The 24939-nt window shown below is 42.7% G+C and overlaps 1 protein-coding gene across 1 annotated transcript in view; it reads left to right on the forward strand.

The window, feature by feature from the left end:
* Positions 1–301: 301 nt before the first annotated feature.
* The window catches only part of LOC148042274 (serine/threonine-protein kinase MRCK gamma-like), a 37676-nt gene continuing 13038 nt past the window's right edge, over positions 302–24939 (forward strand). Inside the window, exons 1-4 of the mRNA XM_087703071.1 lie at positions 302–467; positions 19087–19178; positions 22157–22240; positions 23484–23579. Of these exons, the coding sequence (XP_087559197.1) occupies positions 302–467; positions 19087–19178; positions 22157–22240; positions 23484–23579 (438 nt within the window). The remainder of the gene's footprint in view (positions 468–19086; positions 19179–22156; positions 22241–23483; positions 23580–24939) is intronic.

Genomic DNA, 24939 nt, shown 5'->3' on the forward strand with positions numbered 1-24939 from the left:
TTGACTCTTCCTTGCTTCTCCGGTTCTCTTCGGGGAGCATCTGTGGTTGGGTTCCCTTTGGTAGCTGCCCGGTGGCAATTCCAGCTCCTGCGTGGGAGGCTGAGCAGATGCTAACAGGGCAACTGAGGGGTCATTATTAACCCCGGGGTGGCCGACCTTGGCCACTTTAAGACATGTGGACTTCATCGGGGCGGGGCGGCGGGGCTGAGGCTGCTCCCATTGCGGGCTCCGCGGAGGATCCGGCCCGGCGCCCGCGTCCTCCTCCTCCTCCTCCTCCTCCTCCTCGGCCGCGACAGCCAGCATGTGCAGCCCGCTGGAGCGGCGCCCGGCCGGGCTGCGGGCTCTGCTGGGGGGCGAGGGGGCGGCGGGGCTGGAGGGGCTGCTCGACCTCCTGCTCTGCGTCCACCAGGAATGCAGCGCCGCCCCGCTGCGCCGCGAGAGGAGCGTCCAGCAGTTTCTGGAGTGGGGTGAGTCGGGGGCTGGATGGGGAGGGGGCTCCTGGGCACGTGCAGAGTGCGGAGGCTCCAGCGGAGGAGCCTCTGAGCGGGACGAGCCTGGGACAGAGGTTGCTTCGGAGCCTCCAGGCTAAGGGAGGGAGGTGGAGGGGGGGGCTTGGCTAGGACTGGAGAGAGCTTAGCCCACCCCGCTTTTGGAGAGGGGTCTTGGCTGGAAGAGGTCCCCTTTCTTTCTTTCTTTCTTTCTTTCTTTCTTTCTTTCTTTCTTTCTTTCTGTCTGTCTGTCTGTCTGTCTGTCTGTCTGTCTTTCTTTCTTTTTTTAATTATTTTTATTTTTTTGTTACATAGACAACAATGGGAAAGGGAGAGGATGGAGAGAAAAAAAAGGGGGGGGAGGGAAAACCAATCTTCACATACAATATGTCGTTTAATCACAGGTGCATCCCTACTAAGTTTATACATCCCGTATCTCTCTATTGTATATTTAATAAGCACCACAATAAGCTAGGGTTTAAAAAACAAAAAACAACAAAGTAAAACAAGGGAGAGAGGAAGAAAAAAAAAAGGGTGGGGGAAGGGAGGGGAGGCCAAAAAGGACAAAAGAAAAAAAAAAGTTCAAAAAGAGAAGGGGAAAAGAAAAAAAAAGGGTGGGGGGAGGGGGGAAGGCCAAAAAGGACAAAAAAGGTCTAAAAAGGGAAGGGGAAAAAAAAAAAAAACAAAAACAAAAAAAGAAAAAGAAAAAAAACCATCATCACATGCAGCATGTCGTTTGATTACGGTTGTTTTAACATCTACATCTTCAAATAATGTTTACCATCTCAGATATTTCCTCTAATGTAACTAAAGGTCTCATTTTCCTTCTACCATATATATTCAGTTAACATTAGCATTGTTTTCCCCCAGAGAATATACTTCTATTCATTGTTAACCTTGCATTTCATACCTTCAAACAGAGATCTTATTCCTTCATTGTTCAACAAGGCATTGCTGCCTATATATACCAGTTTTCATTTGTTCCCCTACTAGAATTACCTTATCAGCAGCGAAATATCATTATAATAAATTCTTAAGCTTATACATTATATCACCAGACCTTATATTAGTACTTCCTTATATCATTGTTGAATTATTTCACAGCATAATTATATCATCATTTACTTTTTCCAATTAAAGCATAAGTATATCATTTTTCATTTCCAAAATTTTGTTCTTTTTTCCTTAGCCATTGATAAAACAGGTCCCATATCTTATAAAATTGTTCATCCTCTTGCTCTCTAATTTCAAATGTCAATTTACTCATTTCGGCACAGTCCATTATTTTTCGAATGATTTCTTCCTCTTTTGGTATTGTTTCATTTTTCCAGTTTTTTGCAAATACAATTCTGGCTGCTGTTACAACATTTACAATCAAATATTTTAAGTCTTTATTGTAGGTTTCTGGTAAAATTCCCAATAAAAAGACCTCTGGTTTAAAGTCTATTTGTTTATGTATCATTTTCTCCAACCACATGTGGATTTTAGTCCAGTATCTTTTGGCTTCAGTGCAAGTCCACCACATGTGGTAGTATGAGCCAGGTATCTGGTGACATTTCCAACACTTTTCTGATTTATTCTTAAACATTCTTGCGATTCTGGTCGGGGGTAGATGCCACCTATAAAACATCTTATACAAGTTTTCTCTATATGCAGTAGACATTGTCATTTTGTAATTTTGAGACCACAATTTCTGCCAATTCTCTAAATCAATCCCATACTTAAAATTTTCCCCCCAAGCAATCATAGTTTCTTTAACTTGTTCTTCATGCAATTTAAACTCCAATAAATATCCATATAGTTTTTTAATTACTTTTTCATCGGTACCTGTTAGAATTTTATCTAGCTCAGTCATTTTATTATATAGACCTTTAGTTTTTCTATCTTCATTATATCTAGATTGTATCTGTACATATGAATACCAGTTCATTTCCATCCCTTCTTGCTTCAACTCTTGACTAGATTTGAGCTCACCCTCTGCATTCAATAATTCTATATATCTAACTGTTTGTTCCTTTTTATGTATTATCGGATACGAGAATGCTTCAATTGTTGATGTCCAGACTGGAATTTTTAAATAATGTAATTTTTTAATCTTTTCCCAATTTAACAACAATGCCTCCCTTATATAATGTCTTCTAAAGTAACCATGTGGTTTAGTTCCCTTATACCATAAGAAGGCATGCCATCCCAACAGCAAATCATGACCTTCTACGTTCAATAATCTAGAGTTTTTTAATGATATCCACTCCTTAATCCACATCAGGTTTGCTGCCTGATAGTATAGCTCCCAATCGGGTAAACCAAAACCTCCTCTTGATCTAACATCTTGTAGTAATTTAAGCTTTATTCTAGCTTTTTTCCCTTGCCAAATAAATTTCAAAACTATTTTATTTAAGTCTAGAAAAAAATCCTTACCCAGTCTAATTGGGATTGTCTGAAACAGATATAAAATTCTAGGTAGAATGTTCATTTTAATTGTAGAAATTCTTCCCATCATTGATAAATGCAAGTTTCCCCATTTCTCCAAATCGATTGCTATTTGTCGTTTTAATCTGGTATAATTATCCTCTTTAAGAGTGCTACATCTAGGTGATAAATGTATCCCCAAATATTTAATTTTACTTGTGTTTTGAATCTGCAACATTTCTGACAACTGATCCTTTTGTGTAGCTGGGATATTCTTTGTCATGATCTTTGTTTTATCTTTGTTTATTTTCAAGCCTGCTACTTCTCCATATTCCTCTATTCTTTCTAACAATTTGGGTGCAGTTTCTAATGGGTCTTCAAGAATGAAAACTAAGTCGTCTGCGAACGCTTGCAGTTTATACTCTTCTCTCTTAATTTTCATTCCTCTTATTTCTTCTTCTTCTCTAATCTTTCTGTTTAAGACCTCTAGTGTTAGGACAAAAAGTAGCGGAGATAGTGGGCAGCCTTGTCTTGTACCTCTCTTTATTTCAATCGGTTCTGTTAGTTCTCCATTTACCATTATCTTTGCTGCTTGTTTCTGGTATATCGTTCGTATACTTTGAGTGAATTTCTTGCCAAAGTTCATCTGCTCCAGTTGCAAAAACATAAACTGCCAATTCACATTATCAAAGGCCTTCTGCGCATCGAGGAACATCAGTGCCAATTGTTTTTCTGGATGGGCCTCATAGTATTCCAAGGTATTCAAAATTATTCTCATATTGTCTTTGATTTGTCTTTTAGGTAAAAAGCCATTTTGATCTGAATGGATGACGCCATTTAAGTATTTTTTAAGTCTCTCAGCTAGTATAGATGCAAATAGCTTGTAGTCTGAGTTTAATAAAGAGATTGGTCTATAATTCTTGATTTGTGTTAAATCAGTCTCTTCCTTGGGTAGTAATGTGATATACGCTTCTGACCATGACTTCGGTATTTGGTTCTCAGTCATCACTTCATTCATGACTTGTAGGAGTGGGAGGGTCAATATTTCTTCAAATGTTCTGTAGAATTCCACGGGTAGACCATCTGGTCCTGGGGCTCTCCCATTATTTTGTTTTTTAAGTGCCTCTGTTAGCTCCATCATTGTTATTTTACTTTCTAACATTGTTCTAGTTTCATCTGGTACCTGGGGGAGATTGGCATCTTGTAGATACTTTTTGACTCGTCCCTCCTCCACCTTCTCTTGTTCATAAAGTTTAACGTAGTAATCATGTATAATTTTTTTCTTTTCGGTATTTCCATATTGAATTTCTCCTTGTTTGTCTCTTAGTTGTAGTATTTTCTTTGTTTCTCTCTCTTTTTTCATCTTATATGCTAACCACCTGCCTGGTTTGTTCGCATTTTCAAAATAATTCTGTTTGGCACCTCTAATTTTTTGTGCCAGTTCTTCCTTTTCTAATAAGTCCATTTTGTGTTTAATTATGTCCATCTTTATTTTAACATCTTTTTTTTGTGGTGCTCTCTGTAGATCTCTTTCAAGTATTTTATAGTCGTTGTCTAAAGCTTTATGCATTTGTCTTTTTTTGGAGTTTCTCTTCCTTGTGTAGTCTATTGTCAAACCTCTAATAACAGCCTTCATTGTGTCCCAGAGATTCTGCAACGACGTATCTTCTTTCCTATTTTCTTTTAAAAAAAGGACTAACTCTTTTTCCATTTTTTGTACAAACTCTTTTTCTTTCAATATAGTGTTATTTAGTGTCCATCTAGATCTTACCCTTTGTCCTTTCCATTTAATTAAAATTGGATTATGGTCCGCCCAGGTGCTAGCTTCGATCTCAATTTCTTTTATGTTGGAGCTCAGGTCCGCTGAAACCCATATCATATCTATTCTGGAGAGTGAAGAATGTCTATTTGAGTAGAAGGTATATTGTTCTTTTTTAACGTTTCTTTCTCTCCATATATCTTTTAAATTTAGTTCATCTGTCATCCTGAAAAAAGATTTTGGCAGAGGCTTCCTGTTTAATTTTTTTGTTTTATGTGTTTTATAGTCCATATTTGGATTCACAATGCCATTAAAGTCTCCCATCATACAAATATCAGCATAGTCTAGTTCCAAAACTTTTTTGTGTAGTTTTTTGTAGAATTCATCTTGTTTTTCATTAGGGGCGTAGATTCCAATTAGGAGTGTCTTTTTGGTGTCCATAATTTCCACCATCAAAATTCTTCCCTCTTCCTCTGCGTATACTACTTTTGTTGGGATGTTGCCTTTAATATAGAAGACCACTCCTCTTTTCTTACAATTTGCCAATGATGAAAACATTTTCCCAAGCTTTGGTTGAGTTAATAAATGTTCATATTTCTTTTGGATATGTACTTCTTGCAGACAAATTATGTCGTTGTAACTTCTCTAATTTATGAAATACTTTCTTCCTTTTAGCTACCGAATTGAGTCCATTAATGTTAATTGTAATCATTTTTCTTTCTTCCATGTTTATACTTTATATACAGGGTTTATTGCTCTAGTGGATCTAGGTTCTCGTTTTTCTTTGCAGCTCCCATTCCCTATCTCCCCTTCTTTCTCACTTCCACCTACTGCTCCTTCTATTTTTTCGGTCGCGGTTACAGGTGGTTCCAGTATTTGTATCACTGCATCGTCTTTCCCAGCTTTCTCCGCCGTTTCTCTGAAGTATTCTTCGTAGAAAGCTTCTGCCTTCTCAATTGTATCTATCCTGTGTCTTTGTCCTTGCCAAGTACATAATAAACCTTCCGGTATGAGCCATCTGTAGTTAACACCTTTTTTTATCAATACTTTGGTCAGAAATTGATATTCTCTTCTCCTCTCTCTCACCTCTCTTGGGATTTGTTTAAGTACTACAATCTCCTTTCCTTTATATTCTAATTTTCTGTCTCTCATTTTCTGTAGGATTTGTGATTTAATTGTTTTCTTAGTAAATCTTACATGCACTTCCCTTGGAAGAGCATTTCTCATTGCATACCTTGTGTATACTCTAAAAGTCTCATCAATTGTTTCTTTTATTTGGTCCTGGGACATCCCCAGAACATCTATCAAAATATTTGAAATTATCTGGACTAAGTCCTCTCCTTTTTCTTCTTCTATGTTTTGGAATCTTAAAAAAAATTCAGACCTGTCCATCTCCCATCTTAATATTCCACTGCTCTCTCTTTCTACATCACTTAGTCTAATCTCTAGCTTTTCAGTTTTCTTCTCTCCTTCTTGAATCTTATTTTCAATTTTTTGAATCCTATTTTCATATTTCAGCATCCAGTTGTGTATACTTTCTACTTTTCCTTCCATATTATCAACCTTTTGTACAATACTTAGATTTTGTTGTTCCATTGCCTCCATTTTTTTTACAAGGGTATCGTTTCCTGCTTGCATTTTCTGCATCATTTGTATAAGTGTTTCAAAGTTGGCTTCCTTCTCTTTTTCCTGATGAGACGTCATCTGTGTTGTCCTCTGGCCTCCCGCAGGTGAGGGGGCAGGGGTTGATGTAAAGCCAGGGGCAACTGCTTTTCTACTCATAGCCAATTAGTATTAGAGGGTAGAGGGTTATAAGTATAGTGGATTAAGTACGTAAAGTACACAGAGGAGGGAGAGGGGAAATAAGAAAAGGGGGGAGGGAAAAAAGGAAGGAAAAGAGAGAAGGGAAAGAAAAGGAAGGAAAGAAGAGGAAGGTTTTTTTTTTTGTTTCAAGGATGAAATGCAGTAGAGTGCAATAAAATATATATATATATAAGTAAGAGAGTATGAAATAGTAATAAAAAAAAAGGAAGATACCCCCCCTCCAAAAAGGGGAGAAGGGGTGCTTCAGTTACAAGTGAGAAAAGAAAGAAGCAGAAAAAATGTAGATAGTCAAGAGGTGATCCAGAGGTTAAAAAAAAATCAAAACAGAGAAGAGAAAAAAAATATATGTAAAAGATCAAAAGGTCGATGGTGATGATCAAAAAAGAAAAACTTGGTGTCGATATCTCCACAGCCGGTAATATGAGAATGGTGTTGGGAGATGAAAGGATGCCAACAAGCTAAAACAAATGATTTTTCCCGGACTCTTTTTCCCCCCCCCTAAGATAAGAGTCTTTTCAAGGTCACGGTCAGCTTTGCTGTTTTATCTCAGTTTGCCAGCTGCGTAAACACGTAAATCAAGTACATTACAGGGGGGATTTTAATAACAAAGTCCAAGTCCACAAGATGGCAGTGTTGGCTTGTAGTTTGTAATTTACAGCTTGTTTTAGTCCATTCCGTTTGTTAATTACTAATTGTAAAAAAAAAAGACAAACCTCAAAAGGGCTAAAAGGCAACGAAGAAAAGCAAGCCAAAGAAAAAAAAAACCAATCTTCAAAGCACTTTAAGTTTAAGATTTAGTGCCCCAATAAATTCAAAGTTAAAGGTGTCGACAACAAAGAGAAGGAATGCAAAAAGCCGATTCAAATTACAGGAAAGTCCAGCCCGGCTTAGGAATTAGAAAAAAGGAACAGAAAAATAAACTTCCAAATGGCAAACATTTATCTCCGCCGCTTTTCTCACTTCTCAGCCTTATTTTAAACTAAGTTTCCAAATATAGGGTGCTCTCTTTCCAACAAAAAAAAGGATTTAAAACTCACATCAAACGACCTGCTCATATTCTGCTCTCTCTCTGGGTCTTCGCAGTTACAGTCGGCATTGTTTAGCCGATCCGGAAGCCACTGGATTAGGAAGGCTTTCCTTAGGTTCCCAGAGATTTTGCGGGTACCTCTGGGACCGTGGAGTTCCTCCCACGTCACTGTCTCTTCGGGACAGCTTAGATTCAAAAGAATCCTCCAAAAAAGACTCCGGTATAGATGGTCATTCAGGAAGTGCCTGAAAGTCCATCTTCTCACTGCTAAGCCCCCTCTTTCTTTCTTTCTTCCTTCCTTCCTTCCTTCCTTCCTTCCTTCCTTCCTTCCTTCCTTCCTTTCTTTCTTTCTTTCTTTCTTTCTTTCTTTCTTTCTTTCTTTCTTTCTTTCTTGTTTCCAAAAACAAGGACACTTTCTGACTCACACAGAATTATCAGGCTGGCTTGGGAGGACGAAAACAGGTGGAATCTGCGTAGGAAACACTGCCCAGATGCCAATCTTGGCTACCCAAAACCCCATTGGCCTAATCCTTATCTCTGCACCCACTTTCTCGGCCTGCATTCGCACAATCCCCAGGACTGCCTTTTTGTAGGAAGGGAAATCTCAGAATTGTGGGTTGTGTATCACAGAAGGGAGAACTGAATCCTGGCAGGCCCTAAACGAAAAATTGGAACCTGGCGGATGCTGCTCACCCCACAATACACACCCATGGATCACCCATCTCATTTCATTGATGTCATTGGGTGCTTGCTGGCCAAGCCTTGCTCACGAGAGGTGTGAGCAGATGGAGCTTCAGTGTAATCCAGAAGTAATTAGCCAAGGAAGGGAGGGAGGAGAGAGGGGGGGGAGAGATGATAGGTAAATAGAGAGGGGATGGAAGAAAAAGAGAGAGAGAGAGAGAGAGCCCCTCCCAAGATAATCAGAATAGACCTGGAAAGGGACCTTGGAGGCCTTCTAGTCCAGCCCCCTGCTCAAGCAAGAGACCCTATCCTATTTCAGTGTCCTCTTGGTGCTTCTGGAGTTGTGAAAGAGTGTTGAACCACCCCCCTCCCTTATGCTGCAGGAAAATTTTAAAAAAGGAAAGATCTCTGTGTGTTTTATAGACTTGTGCCTTCTGGAATAGTGTTGTTCGATCTTTGCAACTTTAAGATGGGTGGACTTCAACACCCAGAATTCTCCAATCAGTTGTATTCTGGGAGTTGAAGTCCATATATTTTAAAGCACGATAATTGTAAATTCTGGCAGTTGAAGTCCATATTTCTTAAAGCACAACCACTAGGGAATTCTGGGAGTTGAAGTCCATATTTCTTAAAGCACGTTGACTGGGGAATTCTGGGAGTTGAAGTCCGTATTTCTTAAAGTACAATGACTGGACAATTCTGGGAGTTGAAGTCCATGAATCTAGAAGCATGCTGAGTGGGGAATTCTGGGAGTTGAAGTCCCTATATCTTAAATTGAGATGACTGGGGAATTCTGGGAGCCGAAAGCCACACTTCTGAGGTGGCTATGGTTGAGAACCATTGCCCTAAGCACTTTCCCATCTCGAGGCTATGGTAAATTCCCAGCAGATGCCAGGCAGGATGAGCATCCAAGGGAAAAAAAGGTGTAAAGAAGATTTCAAACGTCTTTGCTGAAGAAACCACAGTCCATTGGGGCTATGAATCACCCTGAGCGGGAAGCTGAGGCTAGCAAACAGCAGTTGCCGAGTTCCCACAAACAAACCACTGTGTGGCTCAGTCGAAGAGCCAAGCCTGAGTTAAGCCTGCATTGATTGACTCTTCCTTGCTTCTCCGGTTCTCTTCGGGGAGCATCTGTGGTTGGGTTCCCTTTGGTAGCTGCCCGGTGGCAATTCCAGCTCCTGCGTGGGAGGCTGAGCAGATGCCAACAGGGCAACTGAGGGGTCATTATTAACCCCGGGGTGGCCAACCTTGGCCACTTTAAGACATGTGGACTTCAACTCCCAGAATTCAACTTCAACTCCACAGGGCTTAAGATTGGACACCCCTGATCTAATCACCAGCATCGGTTCAATTTCTATGCCGCTTGGAGAAAATGATTTCATTTTGTACGGTTTCTGGGCTCAAAAGAACTCAAGGCCGCTGTCCAAATCTTTTCCTGCCAAGAACAACATCCCTGCGAGGTAGGCCGTCTCAAAGCCCAGCTGAAAGGGGATTTCCCTGCTCCTTGTTTACTACCTTAAGTATTGCACCAGCTGGTCCCCCACATGCCTCGTGCTAGAAGTAGCTTTGCGTTTAATTCTACTGCCGTAAAACAAATGAACAAGCCAACAATGGTCTATTTAAGCTTCCTCCCCACAAGCTCGTGAATCCTGGCTTTTGGCTTGCAAACAAGCAAGGATCCATAAATCAAGGCCAGCCTTTGCTTTGCCACCCTGGGTGTAAGAGGTCTGTGATTCAGCTGGGCATGCAACAAAGCTAAATTCCTCATGCCACTCCTAAGCCAAGATTCCCCGGATGGTTGACTTGTCATATCTCCATGTTTGTCTGAGATGAGAAAGACAGGATCAAAAGTTGGTTGCCTTTAGTTGGCTATAATATAAAATAGTTGGTTATAATAGAATATAGTTGGCTATAATAGAATACAGTTGGTTATAATAGAATATAGTTGGCTATAATAGAATACAGTTGGTTATAATAGAATATAGTTGTTTATAATATAATACAGTTGGTTATAATAGAATATAGTTGTTTATAATATAATACAGTTGGTTATAATAGAATATAGTTGTTTATAATATAATACAGTTGGTTATAATAGAATATAGTTGGCTATAATAGAATACAGTTGGTTATAATAGAATATAGTTGGCTATAATAGAATACAGTTGGTTATAATAGAATATAGTTGTTTATAATATAATACAGTTGGTTATAATAGAATATAGTTGGCTATAATAGAATACAGTTGGTTATAATAGAATATAGTTGTTTATAATATAATACAGTTGGTTATAATAGAATATAGTTGTTTATAATATAATACAGTTGGTTAGAATAGAATATAGTTGGCTATAATATAATACAGTTGGTTATAATAGAATATAGTTGGCTATAATAGAATACAGTTGGTTATAATATAATACAGTTGGTTATAATAGAATATAGTTGGCTATAATAGAATACAGTTGGTTATAATAGAATATAGTTGGTTATAATATAATACAGTTGGTTATAATAGAATATAGTTGGCTATAATATAATACAGTTGGTTATAATAGAATATAGTTGTTTATAATATAATACAGTTGGTTATAATAGAATATAGTTGGCTATAATATAATACAGTTGGTTATAATAGAATATAGTTGGCTATAATATAATACAGTTGGTTATAATAGAATATAGTTGGCTATAATATAATACAGTTGGTTATAATAGAATATAGTTGGCTATAATATAATACAGTTGGTTATAATAGAATATAGTTGTTTATAATATAATACAGTTGGTTATAATAGAATATAGTTGTTTATAATATAATACAGTTGGTTATAATAGAATATAGTTGGCTATAATATAATACAGTTGGTTATAATAGAATATAGTTGTTTATAATATAATACAGTTGGTTATAATAGAATATAGTTGTTTATAATATAATACAGTTGGTTATAATAGAATATAGTTGGCTATAATATAATACAGTTGGTTATAATAGAATATAGTTGTTTATAATATAATACAGTTGGTTATAATAGAATATAGTTGTTTATAATATAATACAGTTGGTTAGAATAGAATATAGTTGGCTATAATATAATACAGTTGGTTATAATAGAATATAGTTGTTTATAATATAATACAGTTGGTTATAATAGAATATAGTTGTTTATAATATAATACAGTTGGTTATAATAGAATATAGTTGGTTATAATATAATACAGTTGGTTATAATAGAATATAGTTGGCTATAATAGAATACAGTTGGTTATAATAGACTATAGTTGGCTATAATAGAATACAGTTGGTTATAATAGAATATAGTTGGTTAGAATATAATACAGTTGGTTAGAATAGAATAGAATAAAGAAAAGAAAAGAAAATATAGAATAGAATAGGAATATGGAATAGAATTAGAATAGAATAGAAATATGGAATAGAATTAGAATAGAATAGAATATGATGATAATGATAGATGATGGATGGATGGATGGATGGATGGATGGATGGATGAGTGGGTGGGTGGGTGGATAGAGATGATAACAGGTAGATAAAGAGGGAGAATAAGATGATAGGCAGACAGATGGAAAGATGATAACAGATGAATAAAGAGATAGAGAGAATAAGGATGGATGGATGGATAGAGATGATAACAGATAGATCCATAGAAAGAAAATAGACAGACAGACTCCCCAATCAATCTGTGATTCAGCCTAGTGTGCAAAAGAAAAAACATCTGAAGGCATTGTTTCATTGGGGTGGGTGGGAACCTGTTGGATCTTTATCTGAGGGGTAGGAATGCCATAGAGAAGAGCAACCAGGGTGATGAGGGGATTGGAGGCTCAAACATCCGATGAACGGTTGCAGGAACTGGGCCTGGCCAGTCTAGGGAAGAGAAGGACCAGGGGAGACAGGAGAGCATCTTCCAATATTTGAGCGGCTGCCACAGAGAGGAGTTAGGGGGTCAAGCTATTTCCCAAAGCCCCCGAAGGCCAGACAAGGAACAACAGATGGAAACTGACCAAGGAGAGGTTCAACCTGGAAATAAGGAGGAATTTCCTGACAGGGAGAACAATCAACCCATGGAGCAGAAGTTGTGGGATCTTCATCCCTGGAGGCTTTCAAGAAGAGACTGGACTGTCCTCTGTCAGAAAGAGTGTAGGGTCTCCTGGTTGGGTGGGGGTTGGACTAGGTGACCTCCAAGGTCCCTTCCAGCTCTGTTCATCTGAGTAGTGCCACCAGAGGCCCTGCCCCATGGAAAGGCTCCATCAGCCGCTGGGAGGGCACCCACAGCCTGCCTACAAGCAGGTCAAGAGAGTGGGGTGATTTCCTGCTTCTCTTTGGAACGAAAACGGTGGGTGTACTACTTCCTGCCCCCCCATGCCCCCCACATCTGGAATTCACTTTATGCACCAGGAGGGATCTCATCTCCTCACACACCTGCCCATCTCAGATATTTGGCTTCACACATTTGATGTGGGGAAAATACCTTGTGCAGGGATGTCCAAACTTGGGAACTTGAAGACTTGTGAGTTGAAGTCCACAAGTCTTAAAAGTTCCCAAGTTTGGAGACCCCTGCCCTTGCGTCTTTTGATTCAAGATAATCCCCCAAAGCCCGGATTCAAATGCCAAAATGCCTTTTGTTTTTGCTTTGAAACCAGATTGTCTTATTTGACATTGCGGGTCTGGTTCACACAACCGGCAAAGACGAGGCTGGACAAGAATGCTGTGTGAATCTAGGTTTAAACCTGGACAAGGGATTCCCCAACACCTTAAACACCTTAGAAGGTTAGTCAGAAAGTGAGTGGGTCAGCTTGAGAGGTCGGAGAAGGTCTCCTGTAGTTGCTGTCCTACCCTTCTGAAGTGTCTCTTTCTGAGAAAGCTTCTAGTCCTCATGTTTCTCTTGATTTAAACAGGAATCTACCTTGATACAAGAGAATCTCTGTATTTAGATTAGTTTAACAGAATTGGAAGGGATCTTGTAGGTCATCTAGTCCAATACCTATACCATTTGAGAGATCAGTCCCGTCTCCCCACCAGGGAGGTTCACAAGTGGACTTATGGCCATTTGTGGGGTCTGTGGTGCTCTCTGAGCCTGGTGGTTTTCTTGCAGATATTTCATTACCCAACTTGCTAATGACATCAGTTCTAGAAGGAGGAGGGGAGGAGGAGGAGGAAGAAGAAGACTATGGCTTCTTGGTGCTTTCTGAGTTCGCATTCTTGCAGATGTTTCATTACCCATCTAGGCAATATCATCAGTGATAAGAGGAGAGGAAGAGGAGGAGGAGGAGGAGAAGGGTGGAGAAGGGGTCCTTGGTGCTCTCTGAGCCTGGTGGTTTTCTTGCAGATGTTTCATTACCCAACTAGGTAATAGCATTAGTGATAGAAGGGGGGAGGGGAGGAGAAGGGTGGAGAAGAAGGAGGAGAAGAAGATGAAGAAGGGCAAGGAGGAGGAGAAGAAGAAGGACAAGAAGGAGGAAGAGAAGGAGAAGGAGGAAGAGGAGGAGGAGGAAGAGGAGGAGAAGGAGGAGAAGAAGAAGGAGGAAGAGGAGAAGGTGGAGGAGGAGGACAAAGGGGAGAAGAGGTGGAGGAGGAGGAAGGAGAAGAAGAAGGAGGAGGAGAAGAAGAAGAAGAAGAAAAAGGAGGAGGAGGACAAGGAGAAGAAGAAGAAGGAGAAGGAGGAGGAGGAGGAGAAAAAGAAGGAGGAGGAGGAGAAGGGCGAGGAGGAGGAGGAGGAGGCAGAGAAGAGGAGGAGGAGGAGGAGGACGGCTTCTTGGTCCTTTCTGAGCTCGGTTATTTTCTTGCAGATGTTTCATTACCCAACCAGCCAACATCATCAGTGACAGAAGGGAGTAGGGTAGGAAGAGGGGGAGGAGGAGGAGGAGGAGGAGGAGGAGGAGGAGGAGGAGGAGGAGGAAGAAACGGACTGTGGTTCCTTGGTGCTCTGTAAGCTTGGTGGTTTTCTTGCAGATGTTTCAGTCTATGGAGATCCTCCACCATCCAGGCCCTGGTTGCCCCAAAGTTCCTTTTCCAACTGGGCTTCCCTGGAAGACCTTTCGCTTCTCATCCAAGATGCTTCTTCAGTTTTGATGGGAAGCTGAAGAAGAACCGAAGAAGCTTCTTGGATGAGAAGCGAAACGTCTTCCAGGGAAGCCCAGTTGCGTTTTTTTTGGGGGGGGGGAAACCACCATTAGAATTGCAAACGTTTCATCGCCCAACTAGGTAACGTCATCAGTGCTGGAAGGAAGTGTGGTTTTACTCTCAGTTGATACATTTGTGGCTCAGCACACTTGCTTAGTGATTATTCGGAGTTATGACGGTAGTGAAAAAAAAGCGACAGGGCCCCTGTTCAGAGTGATAACCGTCGCACCAGCCTTGCAGACGAGCGATGGCAATTGGGGGCAAATTTACGATGGATGCGGCCTCTTGCAGTCACGTGATCAGGTTGTGCGCCCTTGCCAGCCGTCTTCCTCCAAGCAAAGTCTATTGGGGAAGCCAGACTCACTTAACAGCCACCTGATTCGCTTTATGACCATGTTATTGTTTAACAACCATTAAAAATTGGGGTCCGGCCCTGAAATGATTCATTTCAGTCATGGAAGTGCTTCATTGCGGTCATAAGCCGAGGACTTACCTGGATTGGCTTGTTGGTTGAGGACATTTTAATTTGAAGATACGAATGAGGTTTGGCTGTAGCGAAAGATTTTACTTTTAAAAAAATCAGTCTACAGGTAGTTCTCAACTTACAACAGTTTGTTCAAAGTTACGACGGCCATGAAAAAATGACCGTTATTCACACTTACGATCTCTGCAGCATCCCCCTAGCCATGGGATAAAAATTCACGTAAGTATGAGTCAATTGCCAATTTATGCCAATTTATGCCAACTATTTATGACGGTCCCGGGATCAGGTGATCTCCTTTTGTGACCTTCGGACAAGCAAAGGCAATGGAGAGGCCAGAGGTGCTCAACAGCCATGTTACTATCTTAACAACTGCAGGGATTCACTTAACGATGGTGGCAAGAAAGGCCGCAAAGAGGGACAAAACTCACTTAGCAAATGCTTCCCTTAGCAACAGAAATCTTGGGCTAAGTTGTAGTTGTATGTTGAGGATCACCTGTATTTGGGATGCACCCCAGGCATAGACCAAAGATTCCCTAATGTGGTTTCATCCTGGTTGCTCTTCTCTGCACTCTTTCCAGAGTCTCAACATCTTTTTATATACCATGGAGAAAAACAAAACTGGATACAGAAAAACAGAGTGGGAAGGGATCTTGTAGGTCATCTAGTCCAACCCCCGGCTCATTGGTCGATTGTTCTTAGGGGATTTCTCCTGAATTCCAAAGTGCTTCTCTCCTTGGTTAATTTCCATCCCTGTCTTCCCTTCTGGTGCTTTGGAGAGCAGGGGAACCCCCTCTTCTTTGGGGCAGCCCCTCAAATATTGGAAGACTTTTATCATCTCAAGAGAGGTCTTGTCTTCATTCGATTAGAGATACCCGGTCCCTGCAACCCTTCTTCATATGTTTTAGCCTCCAGTCCTCTGATCAGCTTCAACCATCACTGAAACTAACCAGTGTAATAGCAATAGCAATAGCAATAGCAGTAGACTTATATACCGCTTCATAGGCCTTTCAGGCCTCTCTAAGCGGTTTACAGAGAGTCAGCATATTGCCCCCAACAATCTGGGTCCTCATTTTACCCACCTCGGAAGGATGGAAGGCTGAGTCAACCCTGAGCCGGTGAGATTTGAACCGCTGACCTGCTGATCTAGCAGTAGCCTGCAGTGCTGCATTTAACCACTGCGCCACCTTGGCTCCTAAGGTGTTATGTGCCAAGAAACGGGGAAAAGTTCTTTTGGCTGGTGGAAGATGCGTGCAGTAGTTCAGCTCTCAGCCAGCTTCCAGTTAAAAGGAATATAATAACTATTATTTTTAAAAAATCTTTGCTCCTGGTTCTTAGCTCCCCATCAGAGCAAACAATGTGAGTTTAATTAATGCACGGATTTAATCTCTTTAAAAAGGGATTTACCAGTTTTAAGTACAGGGCAACCTTGGTGTTTGCTAAGGCTAAATGATAGCCTGCACTGGTGTTGGAATTGGAGCAGTTGGGCAGGACAAAGGTAAATCTCTTTTAAAGTATTGTTTCCAGCTTTCTGGCGGTTCTGCAGGGAGCTGGTTTTTTTAGAGGGGCACAAGGACCCCCCATCCCTGCCATGTCAGGGACTCCTCTGAAAAACAGGCAAAGGGGGAAGGGGCTGTGCAACCTTGAAAGCTGAATTGCTAGGGAGATCACAGGATAGGAACAACTGCTAAGTCCCGGGAGTCTCAGCCTTGAGCTCTCGAAGGTGGGTGGACTTCAACTCCCAGAATCCCCCCAGCCAAAGTTGAGAACTCTACGGGGCCCGAGATGCAGAGGTTCAAGCCACCACAAAGCCAGAGGAGGAGTCAAAAAGTGGACAAAATCTATTAATCCAAAAAGGGTTTTGTTTTTGTTTTTGTTTTTGCAATTGGATCTTGTTTGATTCTATGTTGCTCTCATTGACATCAATCTATTAAGTTCGGTTCACTGATCAAGACATTTCTAAAACGTTTGCACGACTATGTGTCTGTCTATCTGTTTGTCTGTCCACCTATCTCTTTCATCTATCTCTCCCCCCCTCTCTCATCTCTCATCTTTCTCTTTCATCTATCTATCCACCCAACCATCCATCCATCCATCTCTTTCATCTATATCTTCTTTCTGTCTGTCTCTCTGTCTATCCCTCTATCTCTTTCATCTATCTATCCCTCTCTTTCTCATCTCTCATCTATCTCTTTCATTATCTATCTATTTATCCACTCAACCATCCATCCATCCATCTCTTTCATCTATATCTTCTTTCTGTCTGTCTGTCTGTCTGTCTGTCTATCTATCTCTCCATCCATCCATCTCTTTCATCTATATCTTTTATCTATCGTATCAATCTATCTATCCATTCATCCATCTTTTCAACTCCCAGAATCCCCCAGCTAGCATCCTTTAAGAAGGGTGGGTTTTAACTCCCAGAATCCCCCATCCAGCATGCTTTAAGAGGGGTGGACTTCAACTCCCAAAATCCCCATCCAGCATGCTTTAAGAGGGGTGGACTTCAACTCCCAGAATCCCCCATCCAGCATGCTTTAAGAGGGGTGGACTTCAACTCCCAGAATCCCCCATCCAGCATTCTTTAAGATGGGTGGGCTTCAGCTCCCAGAATCCCCCAGCCAGCATGAAGGAATTCTGGGAGTTGGAGTCCACCTATCATAAAAGTTGAGAAGTTTGAGAAATGCTTATCTCCATTGTGTTGGAAATGTGGAAGAAAGGATGGCACATTCTACCATATTTGGTGGTCCTGTACTGAGGCCACGAAATATTGGAAAAGGATTAAAAAATGGTTAAAAGAGGTTACCGGGGCAAGCATTGAATGGAGACCCGAGAACCTTCTACTAAGCATCAAACCAGAAAACATAAGCAGTTCAATATGGCACTTGAGCCTGCATATAATTGTGGCCGCAAGAATAACCTATGCACAATTTTGGAAATCCACTACTATTCCGTCGGAAGATGCTATAATTAAAAAGATCTATGAATGTGCAGAAATGGATAGAATGACGGGTTGGCTGAGGGACAAAGGAGAAACAGAACATTATCTTAGCTGGAACCTATGGTATATGTGGGCGACAAAGAGAACAGCAGGGACTTAAAATGGGGAAAGTTAACATAGGTACCGTAATAGATCCCTGAATCTTGCCATGAGAAGATGTGGTTTAGAGACCTAACAATGAGGAAAGAAAGAAAAAACTGGGCTGTGAATGACTGTCACCGTGGGGGGGGGAGGGGAGGGGGGGTTGTATGCTTAAAACGGCATTTGTATCTGTATGTTTTACTTTATATTGTTATGTATGATTTGTCTTGCTTATGTCGTTGTATTTATGTCGCTGTATTTTTTTCCCTGTTTTTTAAAGGTAATAATGTTTAATAAAAATTATATTTTAAAAAAAAAAGATGGGTGGGTTTCCCTCCCAGAACCCCCCATCCAGCATGCTTTAAGAGGGGTGGGCTTTAACTCCCAGAATCCCCCATCCAGCAGGCTTTAAGAGGGGTGGGCTTTAACTCCCAGAACCCCCCATCCAGCATGCTTTAAGAGGGGTGGGCTTTAACTCCCAGAATCCCCCATCCAGCATGCTTTAAGAGGGGTGGACTTCAACTTCCAGAATCCCCCATCCAGCATTCTTTAAGAGGGGTGGGCTTCCACTCCCAGAATCCCCCATCCAGCAGGCTTTAAGAGGGGTGGGCTTCCACTCCCAGAATCCCCCGGCCATCATGGGTGTTGGTCCATCCATTTTAAAACTGCCGGGATGGTGAAAACCCCAGTTTAGATGTAGCTAAGGATTGGAAGGGCTTTGGAAGGGAGGCCACCAAGCGATCCCCGGGGTATCAGCTAGGCCGGGTATTCCCCAAAGTGAAAACAAACCAGGCCAGAAGTAAGTGACAGGCACATCCTTTCCACATTGCTTCCAAGAAAACCAGGGCTTGGCTAGTCTGACGAACCGAGTCATGTGTGAAGCCACAACAACATCCAATAACCAGGTTAACTTTACGACGTGAAACAGGCAAAGATGTCAAAATTAGGAGAAAGTCCTTATTTTTAGCGGTCTCCTTGCAGAGGTGCAGAATTAACTCTCTTCTGGCTGTCCCTGAATCACCCAAGCAAGCACCCAACTAACTAAAGTTTAAAAGAAATCAAGCTTGACACGCAGAACGGCTGCGGCTTTTCAAGCCTCCGGTTCAGCCGGTTTTCCGCTGGTGCCGTTGTGGCGAAGGACTCCGTAAAACAAGTTTCTTTCTTTCTCTTTTTTTAATTTCTCCTCTCCACAGCCTCCCCGTTGGTTTCCCGGGTGAAACAGCTGAGTTTGCGTCGTGACGACTTCGAGATCCTGAAGGTGATCGGGAGAGGAGCCTTTGGGGAGGTGAGTCCCCAGAAATGGGGGGGATTTAAAGCCACGGCGACCTCAGGAGTCAGGAGGCACTTCGGCACTGATAAAAAGTGACATAAGAATGATCCTCGCACTTATGACTGCCACCGGGTTCCCCCACTGTCACATTAACAAAATTTGGGCACTGGGAAACCATCCTATTATTTATGACATTTGAATTATCCTGGATTCATTAGATCGCCATTTACGGCTTCCCCAGCCAGTTTCCCACAAGCAAGGTGACAGGTGGAAACTGGATCCATTTAAAGACTGAATGTTTCACTGAATGATTGCAGTGATTCACTTATCAACCCGGAGAAAAATAAATCATAATATCGGGCCCGATTCACTTAGCCATAATATTATTTTTTCCTTTTAATGACTCCGTAATCCCTTGTATCGGGGTAGAGTCAGGGCAACTGAATGGAGCCATGTGTTTACTGGCCAGATGCCCTTTCTGTCGCCAGGGCAGAGTTCGCAGCAGATATATTCTCATTGTGCCCAGAGAAGAAACTATATATTTGCCCGATTTACTTAACCATCTAGCTTAGCAACAGACATACCGGCAAAAATGGATGTTATATGCTGAGAACTCACTTTTCTGCGTAAACTCATGTTTCATTTCTGCCCTTGGATTGTACACTCGATCTGGGGGGATTCACAAAATGCCGTAAGCAGAAACATTGACCGAGCTTCCTGCTGTTGATGTCTTTGCAGAGGGGCAGAATCTGCGTCCACTGAAGCAAAATTCCTAGGTTGCATCAACAGAGGGTCTTCTAGTCCAGCCCCCTTGCTCAAGCAGGAGACCCTTACAGAATAACAGAGGTGGAAGGGACCTTGGAGGTCTTCTAGTCCAGCCCACTTTGCTCAAGCAGGAGACCCTTACAGAATAACAGAGGTGGAAGGGACCTTGGAGGTCTTCTAGTCCAGCCCCCTTGCTCAAGCAGGAGACCCTTAGAGAATAACAGAGGTGGAAGGGACCTTGGAGGTCTTCTAGTCCAGCCCCCTTGCTCAAGCAGGAGACCCTTACAGAATAACAGAGGTGGAAGGGACCTTGGAGGTCTTCTAGTCCAGCCCCATTTGCTCAAACAGGAGACCCTTACAGAATAACAGAGGTGGAAGGGATCTTGGAGGTCTTCTAGTCCAGCCCCCTTGCTCAAGCAGGAGACCCTTACAGAATAACAGAGGTGGAAGGGACCTTGGAGGTCTTCTAGTCCAGCCCCCTTTGCTCAAGCAGGAGACCCTTACAGAATAACAGAGGTGGAAGGGACCTTGGAGGTCTTCTAGTCCAGCCCCCTTGCTCAAGCAGGAGACCCTTACAGAATAACAGAGGTAGAAGGGACCTTGGAGGTCTTCTAGTCCAGCCCCCTGGATCAAGCAGGAGACCCTTACAGAATAACAGGGGTGGAAGGGACCTTGGAGATCTTCTAGTCCAGCCCCCTTGCTCAAGCAGGAGACCCTTACAGAATAACAGAGGTAGAAGGGACCTTGGAGGTCTTCTAGTCCAGCCCCCTGGATCAAGCAGGAGACCCTTACAGAATAACAGAGGTGGAAGGGACCTTGGAGGTCTTCTAGTCCAGCCCCCTTTGCTCAAGCAGGAGGCCCTTAGAGAATAACAGAGGTGGAAGGGACCTTGGAGGTCTTCTAGTCCAGCCCCCTTGCTCAAGCAGGAGACCCTTACAGAATAACAGAGGTAGAAGGGACCTTGGAGGTCTTCTAGTCCAGCCCCCTTTGCTCAAGCAGGAGACCCTTACAGAATAACAGAGGTGGAAGGGACCTTGGAGGTCTTCTAGTCCAGCCCGCTTTGCTCAAGCAGGAGACCCTTAGAGAATAACAGAGGTGGAAGGGACCTTGGAGGTCTTCTAGTCCAGCCCCCTTTGCTCAAGCAGGAGACCCTTAGAGAATAACAGAGGTGGAAGGGACCTTGGAGGTCTTCTAGTCCAGCCCCCTTTGCTCAAGCAGGAGACCCTTAGAGAATAACAGAGGTGGAAGGGACCTTGGAGGTCTTCTAGTCCAGCCCCCTTGCTCAAGCAGGAGACCCTTACAGAATAACAGAGGTGGAAGGTACCTTGGAGGTCTTCTAGTCCAGCCCCCTTTGCTCAAGCAGGAGACCCTTAGAGAATAACAGAGGTGGAAGGGACCTTGGAGGTCTTCTAGTCCAATCCCCTGCTCAGGCAGGAGACCCTTACAGAATAACAGAGGTAGAAGGGACCTTGGAGGTCTTCTAGTCCAGCCCCCTGGATCAAGCAGGAGACCCTTACAGAATAACAGAGGTGGAAGGGACCTTGGAGATCTTCTAGTCTAGCCCCCTTGCTCACTCAGGAGAACCTTACAGAATAACAGAGTTGGAAGGGACCTTGGAGGTCATCTAGTCCAGCCCCCTGCTCAGGCAGGAGACCCTTTTCCATTCCAGACAAAGAGCTGTCCAGTCTCTTCTTGAAAACCTCCAAGGATGGAGCGCCCACAATTTCTGGTGGCAAGCTGTTCCACTGGTTAATAATTGTTCACTAGTTAATTGTTGATTGTATCAAGGTCACATGAAGTGCTAGCACCATTTTATACTGAACTGGTCAGACCACACTTGGAATGCTGCATCCAATTCCGGGTACCCCGATAGAAGAAAAGATGTGGGGACTCTGGAAAGAGTGCAGAGAAGAAATAGGACAAGAAGCAATGGATGGAAACTAATCAAGGAAAGAAGCAACCTGGAATTAAGGAGAAACTTCCTAACACTAAGGACAATTAACCAGTGAAACAGCTTGCCATCAGAGGTTGTGAGAGCTCCATCACTGGAGATCTTCAAGAAGAGACTGGACTGCCACTTTTTAGAAATGGTGCAAGGTCTCCTGCTTGAGCAGGGGGTTGGACTACATGACCCACAAGGTCCCTTCCAGCTCGCTTATTCTATGATTCTGTGTTCTTATTCTAATGGCTCCCCTGCCCCATCTCTCTCCTGCTCTCTCCCCTCCCAGGTGGCTGTTGTGCGAATGAAGCAGACGGAGGAAATCTACGCCATGAAGATTCTGCACAAGTGGGAAATGCTGAAGAGAACCGAGGTGACAATTCCCAGGCCCTGCCAAAGTCAAAACCAGTGATCTCAGCAAGTTAGATCTCCTCGGATGGGAGACCACTACGAGATCACCAAGCTAGCCCGGGAAAGCAGCTGGAGAAAGGCGGCATTAAAACCATTTTTGTGCCGTTGTCAAGAAAATGACCGATGTGGAATTCGGCCATTTGGGGGTCCCTACTTCTAATTTTCATTGATTCCTTTGTTTGATTAATCCAGAAACTTTCTTAGCCATCAAGTGGGCTGGTTGGTTGTAGGAAGATGGGGATAGGGGATCCCAACCTCGCCACGCACACACACAAAGACCCCGCCCTTCTTTGAATTCAGATTGAATTATTGTCACTTCTTTCTTGGTTGTGAGCCTTGCGGAGTCGCTGAGAGTCGGTGGCATATAAATGGAATAAATTATGATCATTGTGGGTAGTGAAGAGTGAAGGTTCACGATCTGAGGTGGGAGAAAACTTCAAGTCCTAACCAAAGACCTAAGAATTATTTTTGTAATTAGGATTTATTAAGGTGATTTTCAGGGACGTGGCGGCTCAGTGGCTAAGACGTTGAGCTTGTCGATCAGAAAGATCGGCAGTTGGGCGGTTCGAATCCCCAGTGCCGCATAACAGAGTGAGCTCCTGTTCCTTGTCCCACCTTCTGCCAACCTAGCAGTTCGAAAGCACATAAAAATGCAAGTAGAAAAATAGGAACCACCTTTGGTGGGAAGGGAAGAGCGTTCCATGCGTCTTCGGCATTGAGTCATGCCCGCCACATGACCACGGAGACGTCTTTGGACAGCGCTGGCTCTTCGGCTTTGAAACAGAGATGAGCAGCGCCCCCTAGAGTCAGGAACGACTACCACAGATGTGCAAGGGGAACCTTTGCCTTTTACCTTGATTTTATTAGCTTATTCAGGTTATTCATTATTTGCTTTCATATTAATATTTTACATTTTATAGTTTTGGGGGGCCTTCCCAGCCAGTTTCTGGCAAGCAAAATCAGTGGAGAAGCTGACAGGGAAGGTTGCAAGCTGTGGGCATGTGATGTCCCGCTTAATGACTGCACCACTTAACGACTGCACCACTTAATGACAAATAGTCCTCGACTTAACGGCCACACTGACACCACCAAAATTTGCGATCGTAAGTCGAGGAACGTCTGTATCCTTTTTCTGCGCCTGAATAGCATAGGTTTCAGGTGTGTTAAGTAGAGATGTGTCATCTTTTGCACCCGTCTCCTTTCAGACGGCCTGTTTCCGAGAGGAGCGGGATGTCCTCGTGCATGGAGATCGACAGTGGATTACCACGCTGCATTACGCCTTCCAGGACGAGCACTATCTGGTGAGACAAGAATGCGTTTTTGAATCCTGTGGGGCAGGAGATTTTGAACTGGGTTTCCTCTCGGATGTCGGTCTGTTGGGAACCAGCATTGGTGGTTTCCGTCTGTGGAGTGGAGCCTGGGGACGAAGTGAACGGAGAAAGGGATTCTGTGCAGTGGATGCTTGGCCCCATTTTGGCCTCTGAGTCAGTTGTTTGCAAACCTGATTTCCTCGGTTCACATGACATGCTAACCCCAGCTTCCAGGTTTTGTGTGTGTGTGTGTGTGTGTGTGTGTGTTGTGTGAATCGAGAATATCGGGCGCCAATAGAGGGAGACGCTTGTAAAATTTTGGACCTGCTTTGGAAGGAGGGAGGGTGCCATGATAGTGCAATAGATTTGTTAAGGTTCAACTAGGAGGGGGAAATAAGGGTTTTTGTCCTTTTTAATTCTCATTTTTTCTTGTCCAGTTTTGATTTGCCTTTGTTAAATGTTTTTCTTTTTCTTTTGGGTTTTGCATTTTCTTCTTTGAATAAAATAAAAAATTAAAGGTGGAGGATAGAAAAGTGGATTCATTTCCCTTCTGTTGCATGGTTCCCTCTCAAGCCCAACCCTTCCAGTCAGGAGCATCTGTGGGGCTGGCTTCAATTGTTGCTAAAAGCGATGGAAAAATGGTCATTTCTTTGCAAAATTTCAGAAAATTGGCCTGTCACCTCGCTGCCCACTGATCATGACTGCCCAGTGCTTTTCTTGATGCCCTGCTCCCCAAAATGTCTTTGGAAGAGTGTAGTGTCAGAAAATCTTGTAACGATTCAATGCCAGCAAAACTGATTTGTACCATCTTTCCTCACAGTGGACTAGAAACCTGAAAAGGCCACTGGCCTCTGGTTCTAACTGCAGCTTGAAGTAACCAGGTGAACCTGAGGTAAAAAATGAAGGATTGGCAATCCTGATTTTCCTCACTAGTCTTTCTCAATCTGGGCAGCTATAAAATGAGTGGACTTCAACTCCCAGAATTCCCCAACCAGCTGGGCTGATGGATAGACTTCAACTCCCAGAATTCCCCAACCAGCTGGGCTGATGGATAGACTTCAACTCCCAGAATTCCCCAACCAGCTGGGCTGATGGATGGACTTCAACTCCCAGAATTCCCCAACCAGCTGGGCTGATGGAATTCTGGGAGTTGAAGTCCACCCGTCTTAAAGCTGCCCAGATTGAGAACACAATTCCACACTCTGACCCATGTGCAAATATTGTCCCACAATTCTGGTCGGCAGTGCAAGCTGAGGATGCTGGGCTTTGCAGTCTCCACCAAATGAGAATTTTGCACCAAAACATTCCCAGAAGCCGCCAGGAGTTCAGTTCATTCAGACTTCCGTATTCA

The sequence above is a fragment of the Thamnophis sirtalis genome, unplaced genomic scaffold, assembly GCF_051295495.1.
Source record: "Thamnophis sirtalis isolate CommonGarterSnake01/CBP01778 unplaced genomic scaffold, rThaSir2_p1.2 scaffold_19, whole genome shotgun sequence".
In the NCBI taxonomy this organism is placed as follows: domain Eukaryota; kingdom Metazoa; phylum Chordata; class Lepidosauria; order Squamata; family Natricidae; genus Thamnophis; species Thamnophis sirtalis.